Source organism: Anopheles coustani, chromosome 2 (genome assembly GCF_943734705.1).
Source record: "Anopheles coustani chromosome 2, idAnoCousDA_361_x.2, whole genome shotgun sequence".
NCBI classification, from domain to species: Eukaryota; Metazoa; Arthropoda; class Insecta; order Diptera; family Culicidae; genus Anopheles; species Anopheles coustani.
The window spans coordinates 50,600,141-50,619,688 of NC_071289.1; the positions used below are offsets into that span (position 1 = coordinate 50,600,141).

The following is a 19,548-nucleotide window of genomic DNA, read 5'->3' on the forward strand; positions in this document are numbered from 1 at the left end:
TTTTTTTAATTTGGTGCTACCTGTGTAATCCTCGTTGGGTAAAGATGTCTAGCACGAGCAACTTTGTTGAGCAGCGCTCGTGTATCAAATTCTGTTTGAGAAACGACATTACCGCTGCAGAGACGTTGAGAATGTTGGTAAAAGCATTCGGTGACAAAACAATGTCAAAAAAACAAGTGTACAAGTGGTACAGTGCATTTAAGGCTTTCTCAAACAGAATTTGATACACGAGCGCTGCTCAACAAAGTTGCTCGTGCTAGACATCTTTACCCAACGAGGATTACACAGGTAGCACCAAATTAAAAAAATTGCTGCTCTTAGCCGGGTTGATATTTTGACTTGAAACTTGGCACAGCTGTCAAAAACATGCATAGTGACATACGAAAAGTAAAAACAAGGGGCTATTTTTGGCGCACAAAATTTAACATCCAATGTCACCTTACTTTTTGGACACAGTAGTATATATATAATGGCATATAAGACGTTATCAAAATCGCAAGTTTTAATATAAACCATTCGTTGTGGAGTATTTTTCCAATGTCAAATTTTTCCGATCCCTTAGTCTCGATTTAGTCACACAAAGAGAAAGTGTGAAGAGTTAGTGTGTGACTATCTAGTGGAAGTAAATAAATTTTACTTGGTATATTGGCAATAAAATCATGTACGTGTATCTTTTTAAAAAAATCATTCGATTTTTTTCGTAACAAAAAATTTCATTCTGGCTCAAAAACGGTTTGAATGGCCTATGAAATTATTGACCACAATTAAGGAGTAGTAAAATAAGATATATAGCTCGGAACTATGTCACGATAAAACAAACGAAACAGATATTTTCTTTCCTCCCATTTTCTTGTCCTTGGTGCACACACTGTGCGCAATGCATGGAAAAAATCCTAACCGGAAGCTGGAACGATCGAATCGCTCGCCCGCCGTTCAAGAGCGCTTCGAGTTCGATGGTTTGATATTTTTATTTCTGCTTTCCTCCTTAGGATCCTCTCGATCGATCGGGCTCGGGAAAAGCGTAAACCGAACATCAACGTTTCCGATAGGCCCACCGAAAAGCGGGTCAACAACGGAAAGAAAACGATAAGGAAAGCGTCCCGGAAGGCTCGAGCAGCTCCCCAGACGGTTGTGGGAAAGTGCAATGGAGATCCCAAAAAAGGGGGAAGCATCCCTGGTGAGAACATAACTCTGCACCCTTTGCTCCGGAGCGAAAGTAAAATATGCGTAGAGAAAAGGAAACATGGCAAGTTGGGAAGAGTTTTATGTTACAAACACACACGCACACACTCCAAGGACCAGAGGCGCACAGGGTTGCGGGCAGGGGCTGTAAGGGAAAATAAAAGCTTAGCGAAAAAGCAAGGAAAGGAATAATAAAACCTAGGATATTTACAGGGCCAGGTTACAGTGCCCGTTTACCGGGCCCGGTAATGTTATGATTGAGAAAATTCTATGAGCGAAAGAAAAACATTATTCATTTCTATTTTTGAGCCGTATTAAAAATTAATTTGTCTTTTATGTCAAAAATGAAGTTGTTCTACAACATCTTTATATACATTTTCTTCTTCTATATACGCTCAAGAAATGTGTGTTGTTGCAATATAAGTTCAGTTTAGGATTCTGTATAATCCCAACCCGTATGGGTTGTCCTTGTTTTCCTTCAGTTTTTCAAGAGTTTTTGATTTTGAAAATTTTGAAGTAATTTCCTTAAAGTAGTCTTTAACACATAACTTACATGCAGTTGTAAACTACCTTAGAAACCATAGAGACATATAACAGATAAGTTAATCTATTATGAGCAATCGAAATGTAGTAAACCTGCATAAACTGGAAAAAACCGGGAAAAGCTGGGAAAAAACCGGGGAAAAACCGGGGAAAAACCGGAAATTTGAAATCATAATCTGAGTGGACACCCTGTATGGTCTACCTTTAGGCGTCGCAATATCGTACATTCTGCCACCTTAAAATTGGATAATTTGAACTGTTTTCGTTTGGCTTTGGTAATACACAAAATTTTACCAATGGTCTAGTCACTGTAGTTCCCTTACTTGTACGCAATGTAAAGACACGCGCTTTGCCATCCTTTCCAGGATGCTCCTCGGTTACGCGTGCTAATGGCCAACACGATGAAGGCACATTATCCTCCTTGATTATAACTAACGTTCCTGGCGTTACTGTGGTTGTACCATCCTTTGTCCATTTAGATCGCGCCTGCAGTTGTTGTAAATACTCCTTCTGCCAACGGTTCCAAAAGTGCTGGCGAAGTTGTTGAACATGACGCCAGTGGTTCAACCGGTTCTCGGCTTCATACAGCAAGCAGTGGTCCGGAATGAGCTGTAGGATCGTTCCAACCAGGAAATGTCCAGGAGTGAAGGCTGTCATATCGTGTGGATCGTCTGACATCGATGTTATAGGCCGGGAGTTGACACAGCATTCTATCTCGTCCAGCAGCGTAGACATGTCCTCAAACGAAAGTGTTGTCGTTCCTAAAACGCGTACTAGGTGATATTTCATGGTTTTGACGGCGGCTTCCCACAGTCCTCCGAAGTGAGGAGCTCTCGGGGGGATGAACTTCCATGAAATCTTCCGTTCTAGTGTCCAAGTCTGAATGCTCTGCTGGTGTTCAGTTGTACGCAACAGCTTGTACAACTCGTTCAGCTTGTTTGCTGCTCCCTTGAAGTTCGTCGCGTTTTCCGAGTGAAACTCCAATGGCAACCCACGACGAGACACAAACCGTCGCAATGCTGCTAGAAACGCTTCCGTTGTCAGGTTTGACACCAGCTCGATGTGTACGGCACGGGTGGTGAAGCATACAAATATGGCGACGTATGCCTTCACGGGCGCCGCCCGTCGATGGCCACCTTTCAGGAACACTGCACCACAGTAGGCAACCCCGGTGATCGAAAAAGGAAGGGCCGGTGTTACTCGGACAGCCGGCAGGTCAGCTATTATAGTTGCTGACGATGATGGTCGGGCGCGGAAGCAGGTGTGGCACTGGTGGAATACCTTCCGGGTGAGATTTCGGCCACTTGTGATCCAGAAGCGTTGTCTGCACGTGTTTAGCATCAGAGTTGGTCTCGCATGAAGTAAGTGTTTATGGAAATGTTCCATCAGCAGACGAGCGAATGGATGGCTGGCAGGAACAACTAGTGGATGCTTAACATCCTCCACTAGCGGTGAGTTGGATAAACGTCCTCCAACCCGGATGATTCCGTCAGCTCCCAGTTGCTCTGCTTGCACTGAAGGATCTGGTGTCCTCCAACCCGGATGATTCCGTCAGCTCCCAGTTGCTCTGCTTGCACTGAAGGATCTGGTGTCGCAAGCAGCGGTGGAGGCCATTGATCTTCTGGCAGGCTCATCCAGGAAGGACCCTGCCACCATAGGGTACTGGAGAGGAGATCTTTGCCCAAACATCCTCGGGAAGCAAGGTCAGCAGGATTGTCGACTCCTGCGATGTGACGCCACGTGCAACCCTCCGTTAGTTGTTGCACCTGCGATACCCGGTTCGCAACATATGGCTTCCAGGAGTTCGGTGATGCTCGTAGCCAATGTACCACAGTCTGTCCAGAAGACTGCCAGAGATTCTGGGTTTACCGCAGTTCTTACTCGGTCGAATAGCAAGCTGGCCAACTGAGCTGCGCACAGTTCAAGCCGAGCGATAGAGTGCTTGCTATTGAGGGGCGTCACCTTGGTTTTTGAGGCGAAGAGCTCCATTGTGCGATGTCCCTGAGCATCGCAACTACGGATGTAGCAGCATGCTCCATATCCTTTCTCCGAAGCATCGCAAAAGACGTGGTATTGGATGGTGGTCACTGAAGATCTAATGGCGACTCTCGGAATGCTGATGTTGTGAATATGGGCTGGATGCTCGGCTTTGTTGGGCCACATGATGCAACACTGCTTCCTCGTTTGATGCCCATTTCCGCAGCTCAAATCCACCCTTGGCAAACAGTTGTTCGGTTTGCTGTTGCAAAGTTTGAGCAGCCTCGGGTGAATCAGCTCCAGACACAAAGTCATCCACGTAAAAGTCAGAGAACCGAGCCGCTGCTATTGGAAACTCACTCCCATGATCCAATACTGTTTGTTGCAGAGATCTCACCGCAAGGAATGGTGCAGAAGCGGTTCCATACGTCACAGTATTCAACTCATATTCTTCGATGGGATCATGGGGCGAAACTCGCCACAGAATCCGCTGCAGGGCGCGATCGCTGGGATGTACCCATACTTGCCGGTACATTTTTGCCACATCTCCTGTCAGGGCAATTTGATGAGTTCTGAATCGCATCAGGATCGATGTAGCATCTTGTTGAATTGTTGGTCCGATCATCAGCGTATCGTTCAACGACACTCCTGTCTGGATGCATCGAACACAACCCGACACTTCGTGGTGGTGCTGTCGGCTTTAAAAACAGGATGATGTGGGAGGTAGAACGTTGTCTGACTGTCAACTGCTGCTGCCACCTTTGTCATGTGGCCTAAGCGGAGGTATTCGGCCATAAACTCCACGTACGCCTTTTTTGTTTCGGGTTCTCGCTGCATACGTCTCTCGATAGCCAAAACCCGATGGAGGGCGATCGTCCGCGAGTCACCTAGTTTCCCGATCATGTCAGACTTTCTCGGAAGTCGGACGACATATCGGCCGGCTTGGTCTCTGCTTGTAGTGGCCGCGTAGTGGTCCTCACAGGCTCTTTCCTCGATACTCCAGCTAGGGAAACTGCCTACGTCTTCTATTGCGAAGAATTTTCTCATCATCGTAGTCAGCTCATTGGTGTGTATGGCAACTGAACACACCACTGACAGCGACTGCTCTGTGATCGGGGCTGTGCCACTTACAACCCACCCAAATTCCGTTTCTTGTAGTGACGGCATGCCTTCTCCAAGTGAGATTCGTCCGGTTTTTAGAAGCTCGTAGAAGCACGCAGCACCCAGGATGAGATCGATGCCACCAGGCTTGTGGAATGTTGGGTCAGCCAAGACGCAGGCTGCTGGAATCATCCACTGGCTATGGTTTATGCGATGGGCTGGCACGTCTGCTGACAGCTTGGGCAGTACCAGCATCTCCAGTGACGTCGAGAATGATGAACAGCGCGACTGGATGGTGGCTCGTACTGATGATTTCACGTTGGTCGCTTGGCTGCCACCAATCCCCGACAGCGGAATGCTCACCGACTTACGAGGTAGGTTTAAAAACTGTTCTAACCTTCCCGTGATGAAGTTGGACTGTGCTCCACTGTCCAAGAGAGCCCTTGCAGCATGCATCATCCCTGCGCTGTCAGTGATGTACAGTAAGACGGTTGACAGCAACACAATCGATGGTATCACCGTGTGAAGGGATATTGTAGCTGTACGGTGTTCTGCTGCAGATGCTGGCTGTTCGTGACGGATCTCGATGGCGGCACTAGTCCCTTCGTCGTGGAGCAAGGTGTGATGTTTCTGCTGGCATCGACGACACGTCCACTTCGAGGGGCACCTTTTGTTGAGATGACCAGCTCCGAAACTGTTGAAACAACGTTTCCAACTTCGAAGCTTGTCACGTTTGGCTGGTAACGATAGTGCTATAAAATCTGCGCACTTGCTGAGCGTATGGTTGTCATGGCACATGACACATGTTGCGGTCGGTGACGGTGTAACGGTCGATGTGAACGCCTTTGTAGGTGCCGGCTTTGGACGAAATGGTTTGTCCGTACTGCCTGCTGCACAGCTCTTCAACACTTCACATTGACGCGTGATATAGTCGAAGGTACGGAACAAATCCGGAAACTCGCCGTGTTGCAATGTGAGCTCCCATGCCTTTCGAGTGTTGGCGTCCATACACGACGCGAGGATGTGTGTGATGATGAGGTTGCTGGTTTCGTCGATGTTCTTCTCTAAGAACTGCAACCCATCAACATGACCCTTGCACGCTTCTACAAGTGAGCGAAGATCGCTGGCTGCTTCGCGTTGCACGGGTTTAAGTTGGAGCAACCCAGCAATGTGTTCGAATTTTCGTCCAATTGTCCTACAGCAGACTTTTCAATGTTCGACATACTTGCCGCAACATTTTTTTCGTCCTCTCCCGATAGCATTGTAGTTGCTACATCACTATCCTCTTTGTCACTCGTAGCCTCACTTTCCTCGGAGATTATACGCCGTACACGCTTGCCTGTGTTCCGCATCAAAGAGCGTCTCATAACAATCGAGCTCGTATCAGACTGATCACTATCTGACGATTCCGATTGAATGGCGAGACGAGTGCGTTTCGTTCGGCGGACATTAACGATGGATTCGTCACTGCCGGAGCAATGACAACCCGACTCTTCGGAACCGTGTGATGCATCCTTGCGCACTGCCCTATCTTCAACATCAACAGAGGATGAAGAAGAGGAAATGGTAGATGATGCTTCATTCTGATCATCTTCGCTGTCTTCAGCGTCACTTTCATCATCGTGGTCATCTACGGTCAATCGGGATACAACTTCTCCCGTGATCGGTCTACAAGACTGACACACGTACGTACGTGACTCCGTGGACTCTATACACAGGGTGGCCACTCAACCGGGAAAACCGGGAAAACCGGGAATCAGCCTTGAATTTAATTTTTCCGGGAAAAAAACCGGGAAAACCGGGAATTTCGCCGAAAAAACCGGGAATATTTTTCATATAATATTTTTTTGAGATTTACATATTTTATTCTCGTAGCGTAATTATATTTTCCTTTAAAATTGTCACTACATTTCAATTGTTAAGGGCGACATTTGTTGTCAGCTGTTTGAAGGTCCAATGTATCCATATTGCGTTTTCGTTTCTTCCAGTAGTGCCGGCGTAGAGGCAAAGCGAGAAAGCATGATGATTTTGTCGCCAGGGAAGCAATGTAAACGAAAGACAAACGCATCGAGGGTTAACATTGGTAACATGGTAACGGGGATTTCCAGTTGAAATTGTAAATGCATAGATCATCTGTTTAAACACTCGCTATGAAATAGCAATGCAATCAAATGTCTTTGTATATGCTTCAGATAGTAGCCAAAACAGTTACTTTAAATCTAGTAAATCTACTAGCTGAAAAGCTAATCGCTTCCTATGATATTGTACGAAAATATTCACTGCGTTCAAATCCGTCCTTTGAAATTTCAATTGCAAACTCCTGTCCTTCTACCAATATTTCCTGATGAGATCCTTTATCCTGTTGAGTTTATAAGGTTGCTTGTTTCGGGACGATCGCACGCGGTGCAATCTCTTGCTTCACTTGTTATGAATGTGTCACTATGGATGTACCTTTCGGATGTGATCTGATCGATTTATATGCTTGCAGATATACGGAAATAATTATGTATGTTTCATTCTATTTGTCAGCAATGGTTTGATATGGATAAAGGTTTTTGTTTTACCTTTAACTGTTAACCACTCTCTAGCTGGTGTATTGGTTGTTTTGGTATGGGATCTCATTGTATTGCGGCATTCGCTAGACGAGTGTGCTGATCAGTTTTTATTCTTGGTGAAATGTAGCTCATTTGAGTTGTTGGTGTGTTTGCATAAAATTTTGATAACGTGAATCATTTGTATCGACGTGTTTATGAACGTGTCTTTTGATAGAAATATTAGAAGATGTACAACAGGTATGCTACATCTCCCTTCTTTTGTTGAAAAAACATTTTTCATTTCTAATTTTGAGCCGAATTAAAAATTAATTTGTTATTTATGTCATTAATGAAGTTGTTCTTTAACATTTTTATAAGGATTTTCTTTTAAAATATATACGCTCAAGCAATGTGTGTTGTTGCAATGAAAGTTCAGTTTACGATGCTCTATAATCCCAAACCGTATGTGTTGTCCCTGTTTTCCTTCGGTTTTTCAATAGTTTTTGTTTTTGAAAATTTTGAAGTTATTTCCTTAAAGTATTCTTTAACACATAACTTACATGCAGTTTTGACCTACCTAAAAAACCATAGAGACATATAACAGCCAAGTTTATCTACTAAAAGCAATCGAAATGTAGTGAACCTGCATAAACTAGAAAAAACCGGGAAAAGCTGGGAAAAAACCTGGAAAACCGGGAAAAAACCGGGAATTTGAAATCATAATCTGAGTGGACACCCTGCATAGTGCATGGCTATCATTTTTGATCTGCACATCTACAGTGCCTAAATTTAAGCTGTGGAAAGTATCAGAAGCGACAGTTCAGTATTGGTCGAGTTTTAGTGTACACAGAACTCTGTACATAAAAAAAAGCTAAAATATGTAGTAGATAACTCTTATAAACTTATTCGTCTCCGTTTAGCGTTTCATCCGAAAACGTCCGACCGTATACCATATCCTGCAAGTCTATAAACAAACTGGCAAAATAGAGGATGCAAAACGTGGTGGAAATCATGCAAAAATACTATCCGGTAATGTTACACTGTTTTCAGGGCCAGTTCGTCCATATCAAGCTGCTCTTTGCCGGTAGTATGATACCAAACAAAAGCCTTGCGCGCGCAATTCACTGCCTACTATCAGATAAGATTTGGGAGATGTTTAATGTTCGTGCAAGCAAGTTCACCTTAGCCCGACAGATCAAAGGATTCAATTATACCCTAAAACGGCTTCACTTAATACCAGAGCGCCGGAATAATCATGACACCGTGCAGCAAAGATAATATTTATGAATTTTCGTATTCATGAATGGTAGGTGTAGATGAAGTTGGATTTATTGTTTCCATGAGGACCTCCATGGGACGATCAGCAAAAGGAAGTCCAACAGTTACCGTTGTCCCAGCGATCCGTTCCAGGAACATATCCATTGTCTGTGCAATGAACAAAAATGATATTTTACACTTTACACGTCAATTATCATTGACCTCAAAGAAATACTCCGCTCAAAAAATATCAATCGTTCTGCAATAGTCATTGACAACGTTCCATTTCATACAAGTACAGAAGTTAAAGAAGCAATAGGTGACAAAGAAGATCTTGCCGTTTATTTACCACCTTACTTTCCATTTCTAAACCACATTGAAAATTTATTCAGCAAGTGGAAAAATTCAGTAAGAAGATCGAACCCACAGAACGAAGAGGAACTAATGCTGGCTATAGAAAATAGTGCCAGGACAATTATGTCCGAAGACTGTGAAGGTTATATCAAAAATATGTGGAATTATGTATTATGTGCTTCCGAGGAGAAGAAATTTTTGATTAGCATTATTTAGAGTTAGTTTAGTTGTTGAAGCTATGGATTCTATTACGTTCCTTTAAGTTAAATGTTTCATGAAATGTTTTTTTTATAATCTTGAGCTATTTTATGTTATGAAATGTTACTGAATTCATTTTTAGCCTTATGTTTTGCTTTTGCAACAGTTAAGGTTGAACTTCATTTGATATTTGAATTTAAGTTTTATGGGCCGCTGCTCATATTAAAAGACTCTTTTCAAGGCTGTGTTTAACACTAGAATCCAAATTAGGGTCATTTTGACCCCAACGCAGTTTTCGATTTTAATATCTCGAAAACGGCTGAATATTTTTAAAAGAAAAAATAAGGTTTTTCTTAAAATCCAATTCTATATCTAAAAAAAAAAAAATTTCAGATTTTTCTGTTCGACCAGTTCCGAGAACCAACTTGACTATACCCAGAATGCTTTTTAGGGGTCATTTTGACCCCTACTTGTAAAACGCTATAACTTCACTATTTTTGAAAATTTTTCAAATCCGTAAACTGTTACTTTTTAGTATATTTGTTGCCTATCGTTTGACGTTTTCGGTTTTTCGATGCATTTCTTCATAATTCCGCCAGCTCGGTGTATAGCAAAAACGGTCGAAATTGCGTGTTTTTCACCATTTATTCATTCAAAATCTTTGATGTAAACCTAGATAAAAAGTGTGCGCTAGAAAGTTAGTATGTTGAGCAACATTTAAAAAAAAAAAGTCATATTTTTGCCATTACAAATGAATCCATAAATTGACCTCAAAGATTAAAAATAACGCCGATTCCCATAGTAACGCATCGCGCATAACGCTTCGAAACGCTCGCGTACGGAATAACGGAACAAAGCGCGGAACGGAAACTTCCTATGGAAAATGTAAAAATCCACATCTTTAAGATCAATTTGTGGCGTTATTTGTTAATTTAAAAATATGAAATTATTTTTCAAAGGTGGCCTAATATGTCGACATCGTAGCGCACACTTTTTCTCTAAATTTACATGATACATTTTGAAAGAATAAAAATTGAAAAGGATTAAAATTCGACTCATATCGATCTTTTTTGCTATACACCGAGCCAGCGGAATGGTGAAGTGGTACATCAAAACATTAAAAACGCCAAAAGATAGTCAATAAATAAATTAAATGAAAAAATAAATTTTCAAAACAACAGTTTTTCCTAAACGTACTAAAAAATAAAAAATAATGTATGTTAAATGACATATGTATTTATGTATCAGTTTTTTGTTTTTGATCATTATTCGCATTGCATCGAGATTGCTCTCAGTTCGATCGCCATCTACGATGCTATGCGAATAATGACAAAAACAAAAAACTGATACATAAATACATATGTCATTTAACTTACATTATTTTTTATTTTTTAGTACGTTTAAGGAAAAACTGTTGTTTTGAAAATTTATTTTTTCATTTAATTTATTTTATACTTTTACGTATTACATGAACAGAGAAAACAGGTTTATTCTTTTATATGACAACTGTCATTAAGTTAGTTGAGTCGGAGTGTACTTAAGGAAGGAATAGAAATCCACTGCCTGTTACTGCAGGATCTGGCGCAACTCGTTTTGCTTTGCAGTGAACAGGATCGCGATGTCCGAGTACCAATTTGATAATCCTTGATAGAAGTAAGAGTAGGGCTGCATTCTGTTTTAACGTTTGCTATGAACACTGAGGAAGTGCTCTCGTTCTTCAGCACTGCTGCGAGTGAACACAACATGCGATCTCTCAATGTCACACAGCGCTCTCCCGGGAGAGCTGCTGAAGGAGACCAGCACGCTATCTGTTCAAGTCGGCCAGAACGGGATCGCCAACGCACAGTCATAATCTGGGAGCGAAATATGCTGGTATTGCTAGCACACTCTTTCATTACTGATCTCCTGTCTTTTATCTCTGTCCGATTCAATTTTTGCGACATCCGGGAAGGTGAATGCAAGAAAACTGTTTAATATACTAAAACGTAACAGTTTACGGATTTGAAAAATCTTCAAAAATAGTGAAGTTATAGCGTTTTCAAAGTAGGGGTCAAAATTACCCCAAAAAAGCATTCGGGCAAGTTTCCAAAGCAATGAATTCGAGTGTTAAATATAGAATGAAATAGTATTTACAAAATGCGTGTCTGAACTAATAAATAAATATGAATTTGCCGCTTAGCCTTTGCTTCCAGAGGGATTTTGCTCAGGCACACAGCCTCTGCTCCACTCTCCACTGGTTTGGGCTCCAACTACCTCCAAGATTTCCCCAGAGGCACACACCACATCCGTTAGGTTTCCCGTCCTTAACAATGCTCCACAGCTCTGCACTATCTTCACGCGTTCCACGCGAAAACGCGGATAAACAAACAGGACAACAAACCCCCAACATACTGCATCAAAATCTATCTATCTACTAGCTGACCCGTTTGATGTTGTTAAAAATTGGTTTAACGGTCACATTATATTTCTTAAGTACATTAATTTCATTGTATTTACACTTTTTACGTCGTAAAAAGCTTATAGTGAGGCTGCTAATGATTATCATCCTTATTTTGTTATTAATCAAGCAGACCAATTGAATGAACGATGTTTTATGTACGCCTGGTAAGCCATGTATGACGTACATATTAGTTTTCTAAATTGGGTTTCTATTAGAGCTTTTTAAGAATCTGCTAAGGTGTATTGCCGATGTCTAATAACTGTTTGGAGAAAGTAAAAGCTGATGGATCCTGTAGCATTTGGACGTGCCTGTTTATGCTTAGTTAAAGTTTTTCAATATTGCTCCACAACACCGATGAGTAAGGCAAGTTCAGGTGATCTTATCAGCATAGGTGGATCGTGGCACTACGGGAAGAGTTTGCCTGAAATCACCTGAGAGGAGAAACACAGTACAGTTGGTCTCCGCAGTACGCGAATGTTTGGGACCGAACGCAATAGCGTATATCGATTCGCGTATTGGGGATTTCCTCTGCCGTATAGTTTATACTTCATATTGAAGAGTTGACACTGAGAGGGAACCGCTTATTTAACATATCTTTTATCCAAATAACTAATAAGTGTTCCATTTTTTCCATTGTTTCATTATATCTCTGTTAAAAAGTGCATATTAAAAACTTCATTCTACCAAAACAAAGTAAAACTGACTAATAGAAGTCGAGCAACCCTATGGGCTGTCAGTTGTAAAAAATTGCGTATTGCGAATTCGCGTATATCGTGAATAGCGTACTGCAGGGATCTACTGTATTACTGGAACAATCTTTATTACACTTCACGTCTTTGAGTGTTCTGTACAGCGCCTCAAGAGAATGCTTCTTTGCCATGGTGCATTCTTCCCAGATAATTATTTTTCACTGTTGCATGACCTAGGCCATGAGTGATTGATTTTTGTTGTTTCATACGGCTTTTGTGTTCCTATTGATGTTTCGAAGTAGCCTAAATGATGAATGCGTCGTTCTACCTCCATTTCCAGCTACAATTCCAGATGAAGCAACTGGTATTGCAATGTCATTGTTTGCTCGTATTTTGGAAAGCAAGAGCGATATGAGAAATGTTTTGCCAGTTCGGACTGGGGCATCCAAAAAAAGATACCACTTTGTCCCGTTGATACTGCCATGATAATGCGTTCGTAAACATATGCTTGTTCATCAGTCAACATTGATACGTTGTGAGAAACGATATCCAACATGACTGCAATATTATGCTGCAGTTCACGGCTTATTTCAGTGTCCATCAAATTAAATGCACTTCGATTCGGCGAACCTAAAACATAACAATAACTTAGCGGTAAATTTTTAATTACCATGCAACGATCCTCGATACTAATCATAGCTTGTCGGACTAAATTCAGCGACATTAATGTTTGAACACACGTTTTGTTCTATCATGACTATGCGCCGCATTTTGTCCTGGTAACAGTAAAACTTACGCCACGTTGGATTGCATGTAAACGTGACGAATAAGCATGCTCGTCCCTACTCGCGAGTTCATAGCCTCGCTGTAGTAACTATACTGAAATTCGTTTTCACAACACTGGTAAATGAGAAGGTTTTCTCACTGCTCTAAGCAACAATAATTTGAACACATATTCTACTACCACCAATTAACAACATTAGTTATTATTACCAAAAATTAACAAAGATTTTACTATCGTCACTTATATGAAACGACTTGTTTGAATTAAATTCACCACTTTTGTATTAAACTCACCACCACAGTATGTCAAAAGGCATGTTGCTGTGTCCGTTTATACTTGTTGTAGTTCACTTTATGTGTCATTGCTGAATGTAAACAAAACAAACAAACCAATGTATGACGATAGAAAATTGTAATTAATTAAAAAAGTATAAAATTTACAGATATGAGACATAGTTAAAAACCTATTCTCATACCTAAGGAACGTGTGTGCAAAGTTTGAATTTAAATGGTTCAGTCGTTTAGGAGGAGTTTGAACACTAACACCGTGACACAAGAATTTTATAGATATAGATGTATCCATCTATCTATCTAAAACAATGTATCTAAACCAGTGGCGTCTCGTGAGAAAATGAGATGGTTGTGCACCTTCAAAAAAAGCAATACCTTCTTAGGTACGTGGTTTATTAGAACCAGAACGACACGACACACCAAGACGAATTTGGTCAGGTTGTTAAGTGAATGAATAGTTTGAGGAACCGTGAATGGTCTATTTAGTTGTGCAATCTTTAATTGCTACTAAATGGATCTACATAGAAACGAGTTTAACAGCTCATCTACGATGTCCTGCTTTTGTTGATGTACAAATTGACTGGTAATTCCACGCTAAATAGAACAATAGCATGAAAAATCTTTCGAATGAAACTGTGTGCACCAGCAGTATTGCCCAGTGCCTGCTTAGACCTTTTTTAATTAGCTTTAAATTGTTGGCTATATTTGCGTGTTTGTTTCTTCGATTTTACTCCAAAGTTTTATTTTCTTCCAAATTTACTTCACGAACGTCAATATCTACTCGATAAATATATCCGCGGTTAGTCAATGTCTGTGAATCAAATTCTTATTTGGCAAGTCAGACTCACTTCGGGTCCGGCCTGGGTACAATCAAATGTGCACAAGAAAGGTACCTGTTGCGTCCTGCAACAGGTTTTCGATCCAATTCTTTCTTTCGTTCTATTTATGTCTTCTCCCACGCGTTTTTTAAACACTCGTCCTTTTTATTTTTTACTTTAAGCGACAATGAATGTTAAAAAATTTACACGTGCTTTTACTTTTCTTTACTGAACCGAAAAGATCCCATTGTCCCGGCTGGAGCCCCTTTTATCATTTTTATCAGCCGCGTCCGTCAGCTGGTCGTCTCTTTCTTCCGGATAATAGACCCTACGGATTTGGACCAGCTAGCGGACGCGGCCCTTCACCACGACTACTGCCATCTGTTGGCGGCTCCAACCGGTTCAATTTGAACTGGCCCTATCGGACCGTTGTTTTCGCAACAGTACCTATACATCGCCAATTTCACATGGACGCATTCAACACATGCACGAGAGAATTAATGTGTACATATACGATTGGCTAGTGCACTGGCAGAAGTGCCCACCCGTAAATAAAACTGATCGACTTTCCAACTGGATGTTGACTCTTGCTAATAAGAAAACTAGCGCTTCTTCACCGTTCGTAATGAGAATGGTATTATGAGACTGTTGTTAAGAGAACTGTTCTTATTTGATTAAAGATGCTCGTTTGTAGCAGCGGTGCACCAGCAGAAGTGCCCAGCGCAACGTTGTAAAGCGTTAAGTAGATTTTGAACGCAACTCAGCTGACAGCTGATAGTCACTGAAGTCAGTCGCGTTGTTTACTGCTAGCTCAAATTTTAGTTTTTTTTCGTTATTTTTCGTTTTATTTCTGGCCTAACTGTCCCTAACACTGTTGTTTTCACGCCAATACTCTTGGTTATATCACGAAAGTGCCTGTACATTTCTCACGTTCGTGCGAGTCGAAGTTATAGTTTGGACGATCCCGGAGGAGCCCGCCTCTTTGTTTTTATTAGTGCAATGGAGGAAGTCTGTTTCGCTTGTGCGAAGCCGCTAGAAGCGGGGGACGAGACGATCAACTGCACGTATTGCGAGGCATCCTTTCATCATGGTTGTTCTAAGCTCCCGCAGCAACTGATAACGGCTGTGGGAATGTATGCGGATTTACATTGGAGCTGCATCGGTTGCACCAATGTCCTGAAAAACCCTCGAAGCAGAGCGGTCAAGGAGATGGGCCTGCAAGTGGGCTTTCAGGCGGCACTTCGGTCAGCCGTGTCATCAATGAAGTCTTTAATCATCGAACCGCTTACTAGTGAGATTCGGGCTGGTTTTGAGGCTCTTAAACCATCCACGCCCCGCAGCGCTCACTCAGCATTCCCATCGGGTAAACGCCGTCGTATCATTGATGATTTGGAACCATCTATAAACAACAACATTAATGGCGCCACCAACTCGTCGAACTCCGATAATACACATACTACTGCATCCTACGCATCAGTTACTAGAGTTCCCACTCGGGCTCTGGCGGGAATCAAGGGAATCACGGGATCTGCTTGTGATCCATCTTCACTGATTGCCATCGCTCCAGCTTTACACCCTGATCACATATGGATTCACATTTCACGACTGGCCAACTCCGTAACTAAGGAACAGGTGATTGGGGAAGTTAAACGATGCCTGAATACGGAAGATGTCATTGCTTTCCCCCTTATAAAACAGGGAGTTATCGCATCTCATCTTAGCTCACTGTCGTACAAAGTGAAAATTCCGGCCTCACTGCGCGAGTTGGCTCTCTCATCGTGCGCCTGGCCTGCTGGTCTTGGTGTCCGTGAGTTTGTGCAATATCCTCGCAACGCTTACTTTTCCGGCTCAACATCATCTTCACTTCCACACGCCGGCTCACCAATTACTACAACGGATACAAACATAAACAACACGCTATGCGACGACATAAACAATACACTATGTGAGGCACCAAGCACTATTCCCGCACCCTCACCAAATCCACCTATACAGCCCGTTAGCCAACTGGCTTATGTTGCTGCCGGTACTGCCGGTACAAGCCGGAATACCACAAACTCAACGAAAACACCATTACACCAACCGAAGATCGATAGTTTTTTATCATCGGGAAGCCACATCACAAGTCTAACACAGAAAAAATAGACCTTAGCTTATATTATCAAAATGTTCGTGGGCTGCGAACAAAAACGGTTGATTTCTACTTAGCTTCTTCCGTGTGTCATTACGACATCATAGTTCTTACCGAAACATGGCTAAATGATGAGATTCCGTCCGCACAGATCTTCAATAACACTTTTACTGTTCATCGAATGGACCGTAATGCACAAAACAGTACTAAAGGTAGAGGCGGTGGGGTCCTGATTGCTGTCGCATCGTTGGTGGAGTCAGTGACCTGTCGTTCGGCAATCCCTACTCTAGAATTGTTATGGGTAAGAGTGAAAGCTACACTTCTTATTGGTGCACTCTATCTACCACCGAGCCTCAGCGCTGACGCACGAACTATTGATGATATCGGTCGTTCCTTACGCGGCATGAAAGAGAAGTACCCGAGAGATAAATTCCTGCTGCTGGGGGACTTTAACCAGCCTGCACTGCGTTGGCATGTCGCTAACGGTCATTTACCGGAGCTGGTCCGTCCGACGCGAATTTCGCCGTCACTCTCTTCGCTTTGGGATGAGCTCTCCTTCTCCGGCTTGGTGCAAATCAACACGATCGCTAACTCTTCTGGCACACTACTGGACTTAATTTTTGCTGATGACAACCTGCTATACAATTATAACGACAACTACGACATCGTGGAGCTTGCTGTTGACGTTTTAACTCCTGTGGACTCTTATCATCCTCCGTTATTTTTGAGTTTAGCGACTGCTTCATCACCTGCACCACCATTGGCCAACGTTGGACTACAGTCTCTCAACTTCCATAAAGCAGATTTTGAAAGAATATCTGCGTTGCTTGCTGCTGAGGATTGGTCGTTTCTTGACTCAGCGGTTGAAGTCGATTACGCTGTAGATCAATTTACAGATCGGGTCAGGCATGTTCTTCAACAATGCTGCCCTCTGAGAGCTAATACCACGAGGTCCCCTCCTTGGTCTAACCGTCACCTCAAGTCATTTAAAACGACCAAACTGAGATATTTACGTCGTTATAAACGGAGCCGATCTGCTACCGACAAAGCTTACTTCACGCTAGCAGTTAACAATTACCGCCAACTAAATTCAATCCTGCACAAACAATATGTGAACAGACTGCAATCGAATCTGTCAAAGAACCCAAAGCAATTCTGGAGCTATGCTAACAAGAAGCGGAAAAACAGCTCTTTGCCAACCGTATTATACTTCGGGGATAGTTATGCTAATAATATCACTGATGCTTGCAATCTCTTTGCTGAGAAATTCAGGGAATCGTTTTCGTCGACTAACACGTGTACTCCGCATCTGCAGCAATCTTTATCCAATGTACCGGCTGACATAGTCGACTTCTCGTTGACCAACATCGACATATCCTCAGAGACGGTTCGAGCCTCGGTGTTAGCGTTGAAGTCTTCATTCACGCCTGGTCCGGATGGTATACCACCAGTAGTCATCATAAAGTGTATCGATGCGCTATGTGAGCCACTGTGCCTAATCTTCAAACTGTCGGCTCAACAACAATTGTTTCCTACTACATGGAAATCATCATGGATGAAACCCATTCATAAAAAAGGAGACAAACACCGTATAGAAAACTATCGTGGAATAACGTCATTGTGTGCATTAGCGAAGGTTCTTGAGGTGCTTGTTCGCAATGCTCTGCTCCATAGTTGCTCGAATTACGTCTCAACGTCTCAACACGGGTTCATACCTAAGCGATCCGTCACTACAAACCTTGCGGAATTTGTTACTAAAGCCATGCGATCGATGGAGTCCGGACGCCAAGTAGACGCGGTGTATACGGACTTTAAAGCGGCGTTTGACTGTTTAAACCACGAGTTACTATTAGCGAAGCTGCAACGACTAGGTATTAGTTCAGATTTTATTTTGTGGCTTCGATCCTACCTATGTGGTCGTTCTTATCGGGTTAAACTTAAAGAGGCTCTGTCGCAACCCTTTAACAGTTTCTCTGGAGTACCACAAGGTAGTAACTTAGGTCCTCTGTTATTCGCTCTATACGTCAATGATGTTTGTAAGGTCCTTCAAAATGTGTCCGTACTTCTTTATGCAGATGACCTGAAACTTTATTGTGAAGTCTCTGATCTGAGAGATTGCTTACAGCTACAGGGTTCCCTCAGTAATCTATGTCTCTGGTGCGACTGGAATCTACTAAATCTATGTGTCGAGAAGTGCTGTATTGTGTCGTTTTATAGGATAAAAAAGCCGCTTTTATACAGTTACCAATTAAAAAACCAAGTGCTACGTAGATGCGACTCGATTCGTGATTTAGGCGTTATTCTAGATAGTAAGCTAACCTTCCATGACCACTATAACAATATGATTGATAAGGCAAACAAGATGCTGGGATTTGTCATTAGGAACGCCAAAGAGTTCGATGACCCAATGTGTCTCAAAACGTTATATGTTAGCTTAGTTCGCTCTAGTCTAGAATTCAATAGTGTAATTTGGTTCCCGCACTTTAGCTATTGGCACGATAGAATTGAAATGATTCAGAAAAGGTTCACAAGGTTGGCAATACGATCGCTCCCTTGGCGAGATTCAGATTCAATACCTTCTTATAACTCGCGCTGCCTACTTCTAGGACTACAAACTTTAAAAAAACGACGACTAGTACAACAGGCAGTTTTTATTGGCAAACTGATTCAGGGTGAGATTGACGCCCCCAATCTTCTGGAACTAATTAACTTTAATGCTCCCTCTAGACAGCTCCGCACCTCGGAAGTCCTAAGAACAACCGCCAATAGTACGCGCTATGGCCAGTTCGCTCCAATGACCGCTATGAGCTACACTTTCAATAGAGCTTACTACGCCTTCAATTTTTGTGATAACATTAATACTTTTAAGATGCGCCTGACAACGGACCCAAATTTTGTATAAGAAGTATGTATTTTGTTTTGTCGCGTTTAAGATAGATTTAATTACTCATTGGGACTTTGTCTGTCCGTTGAGTTTACACTCTAAATAAACAAATAAATAAACTATTGCGGGTGGAAATAACAATACCATAACTAAACAAATAATTTTGTGATTCTTTTTATAAATTCATGACTGTGCAGTGCACAGGTTGCTCAGGTGGACGAGATGCCACTGATCTAAACACATCCATCAAAAATAAAATACACAGTGCAGCTCGTATTAGCGGGTAAATAAGCTACTCCATTGAAAAATAAATTAGTGCCAATGATAGCTTTAATTTCTACTGTTCGTAATAAACATTATTATTGC

At 42.1% G+C, this 19,548-nt stretch overlaps 1 protein-coding gene across 1 annotated transcript; it reads right to left on the bottom strand.

Moving 5' to 3' along the window:
- Positions 1-317: 317 nt before the first annotated feature.
- On the bottom strand, positions 318-3,066 carry LOC131264562 (uncharacterized). Its single transcript, XM_058266843.1, has 2 exons — positions 2,049-3,066; positions 318-355 (listed from the first exon to the last, which is right to left on the bottom strand). Exons 1-2 carry the CDS (start codon positions 3,064-3,066, stop codon positions 318-320), a joined length of 1,056 nt encoding a protein of 351 aa, XP_058122826.1.
- Positions 3,067-19,548: the final 16,482 nt, after the last annotated feature.

Excerpts from the sequence above, each read along its gene's own strand:
- LOC131264562 (XM_058266843.1), bottom strand. The coding sequence starts at position 3,066 with ATGCTAAACACGTGCAGACAACGCTTCTGGATCACAAGTGGCCGAAAT. Across the intron at positions 356-2,048 it reads TGTCTTTACATTGCGTACAA|CTGTGCCAAGTTTCAAGTCA; the intron begins GTAAGGGAACTA and ends TGTTTTTGACAG.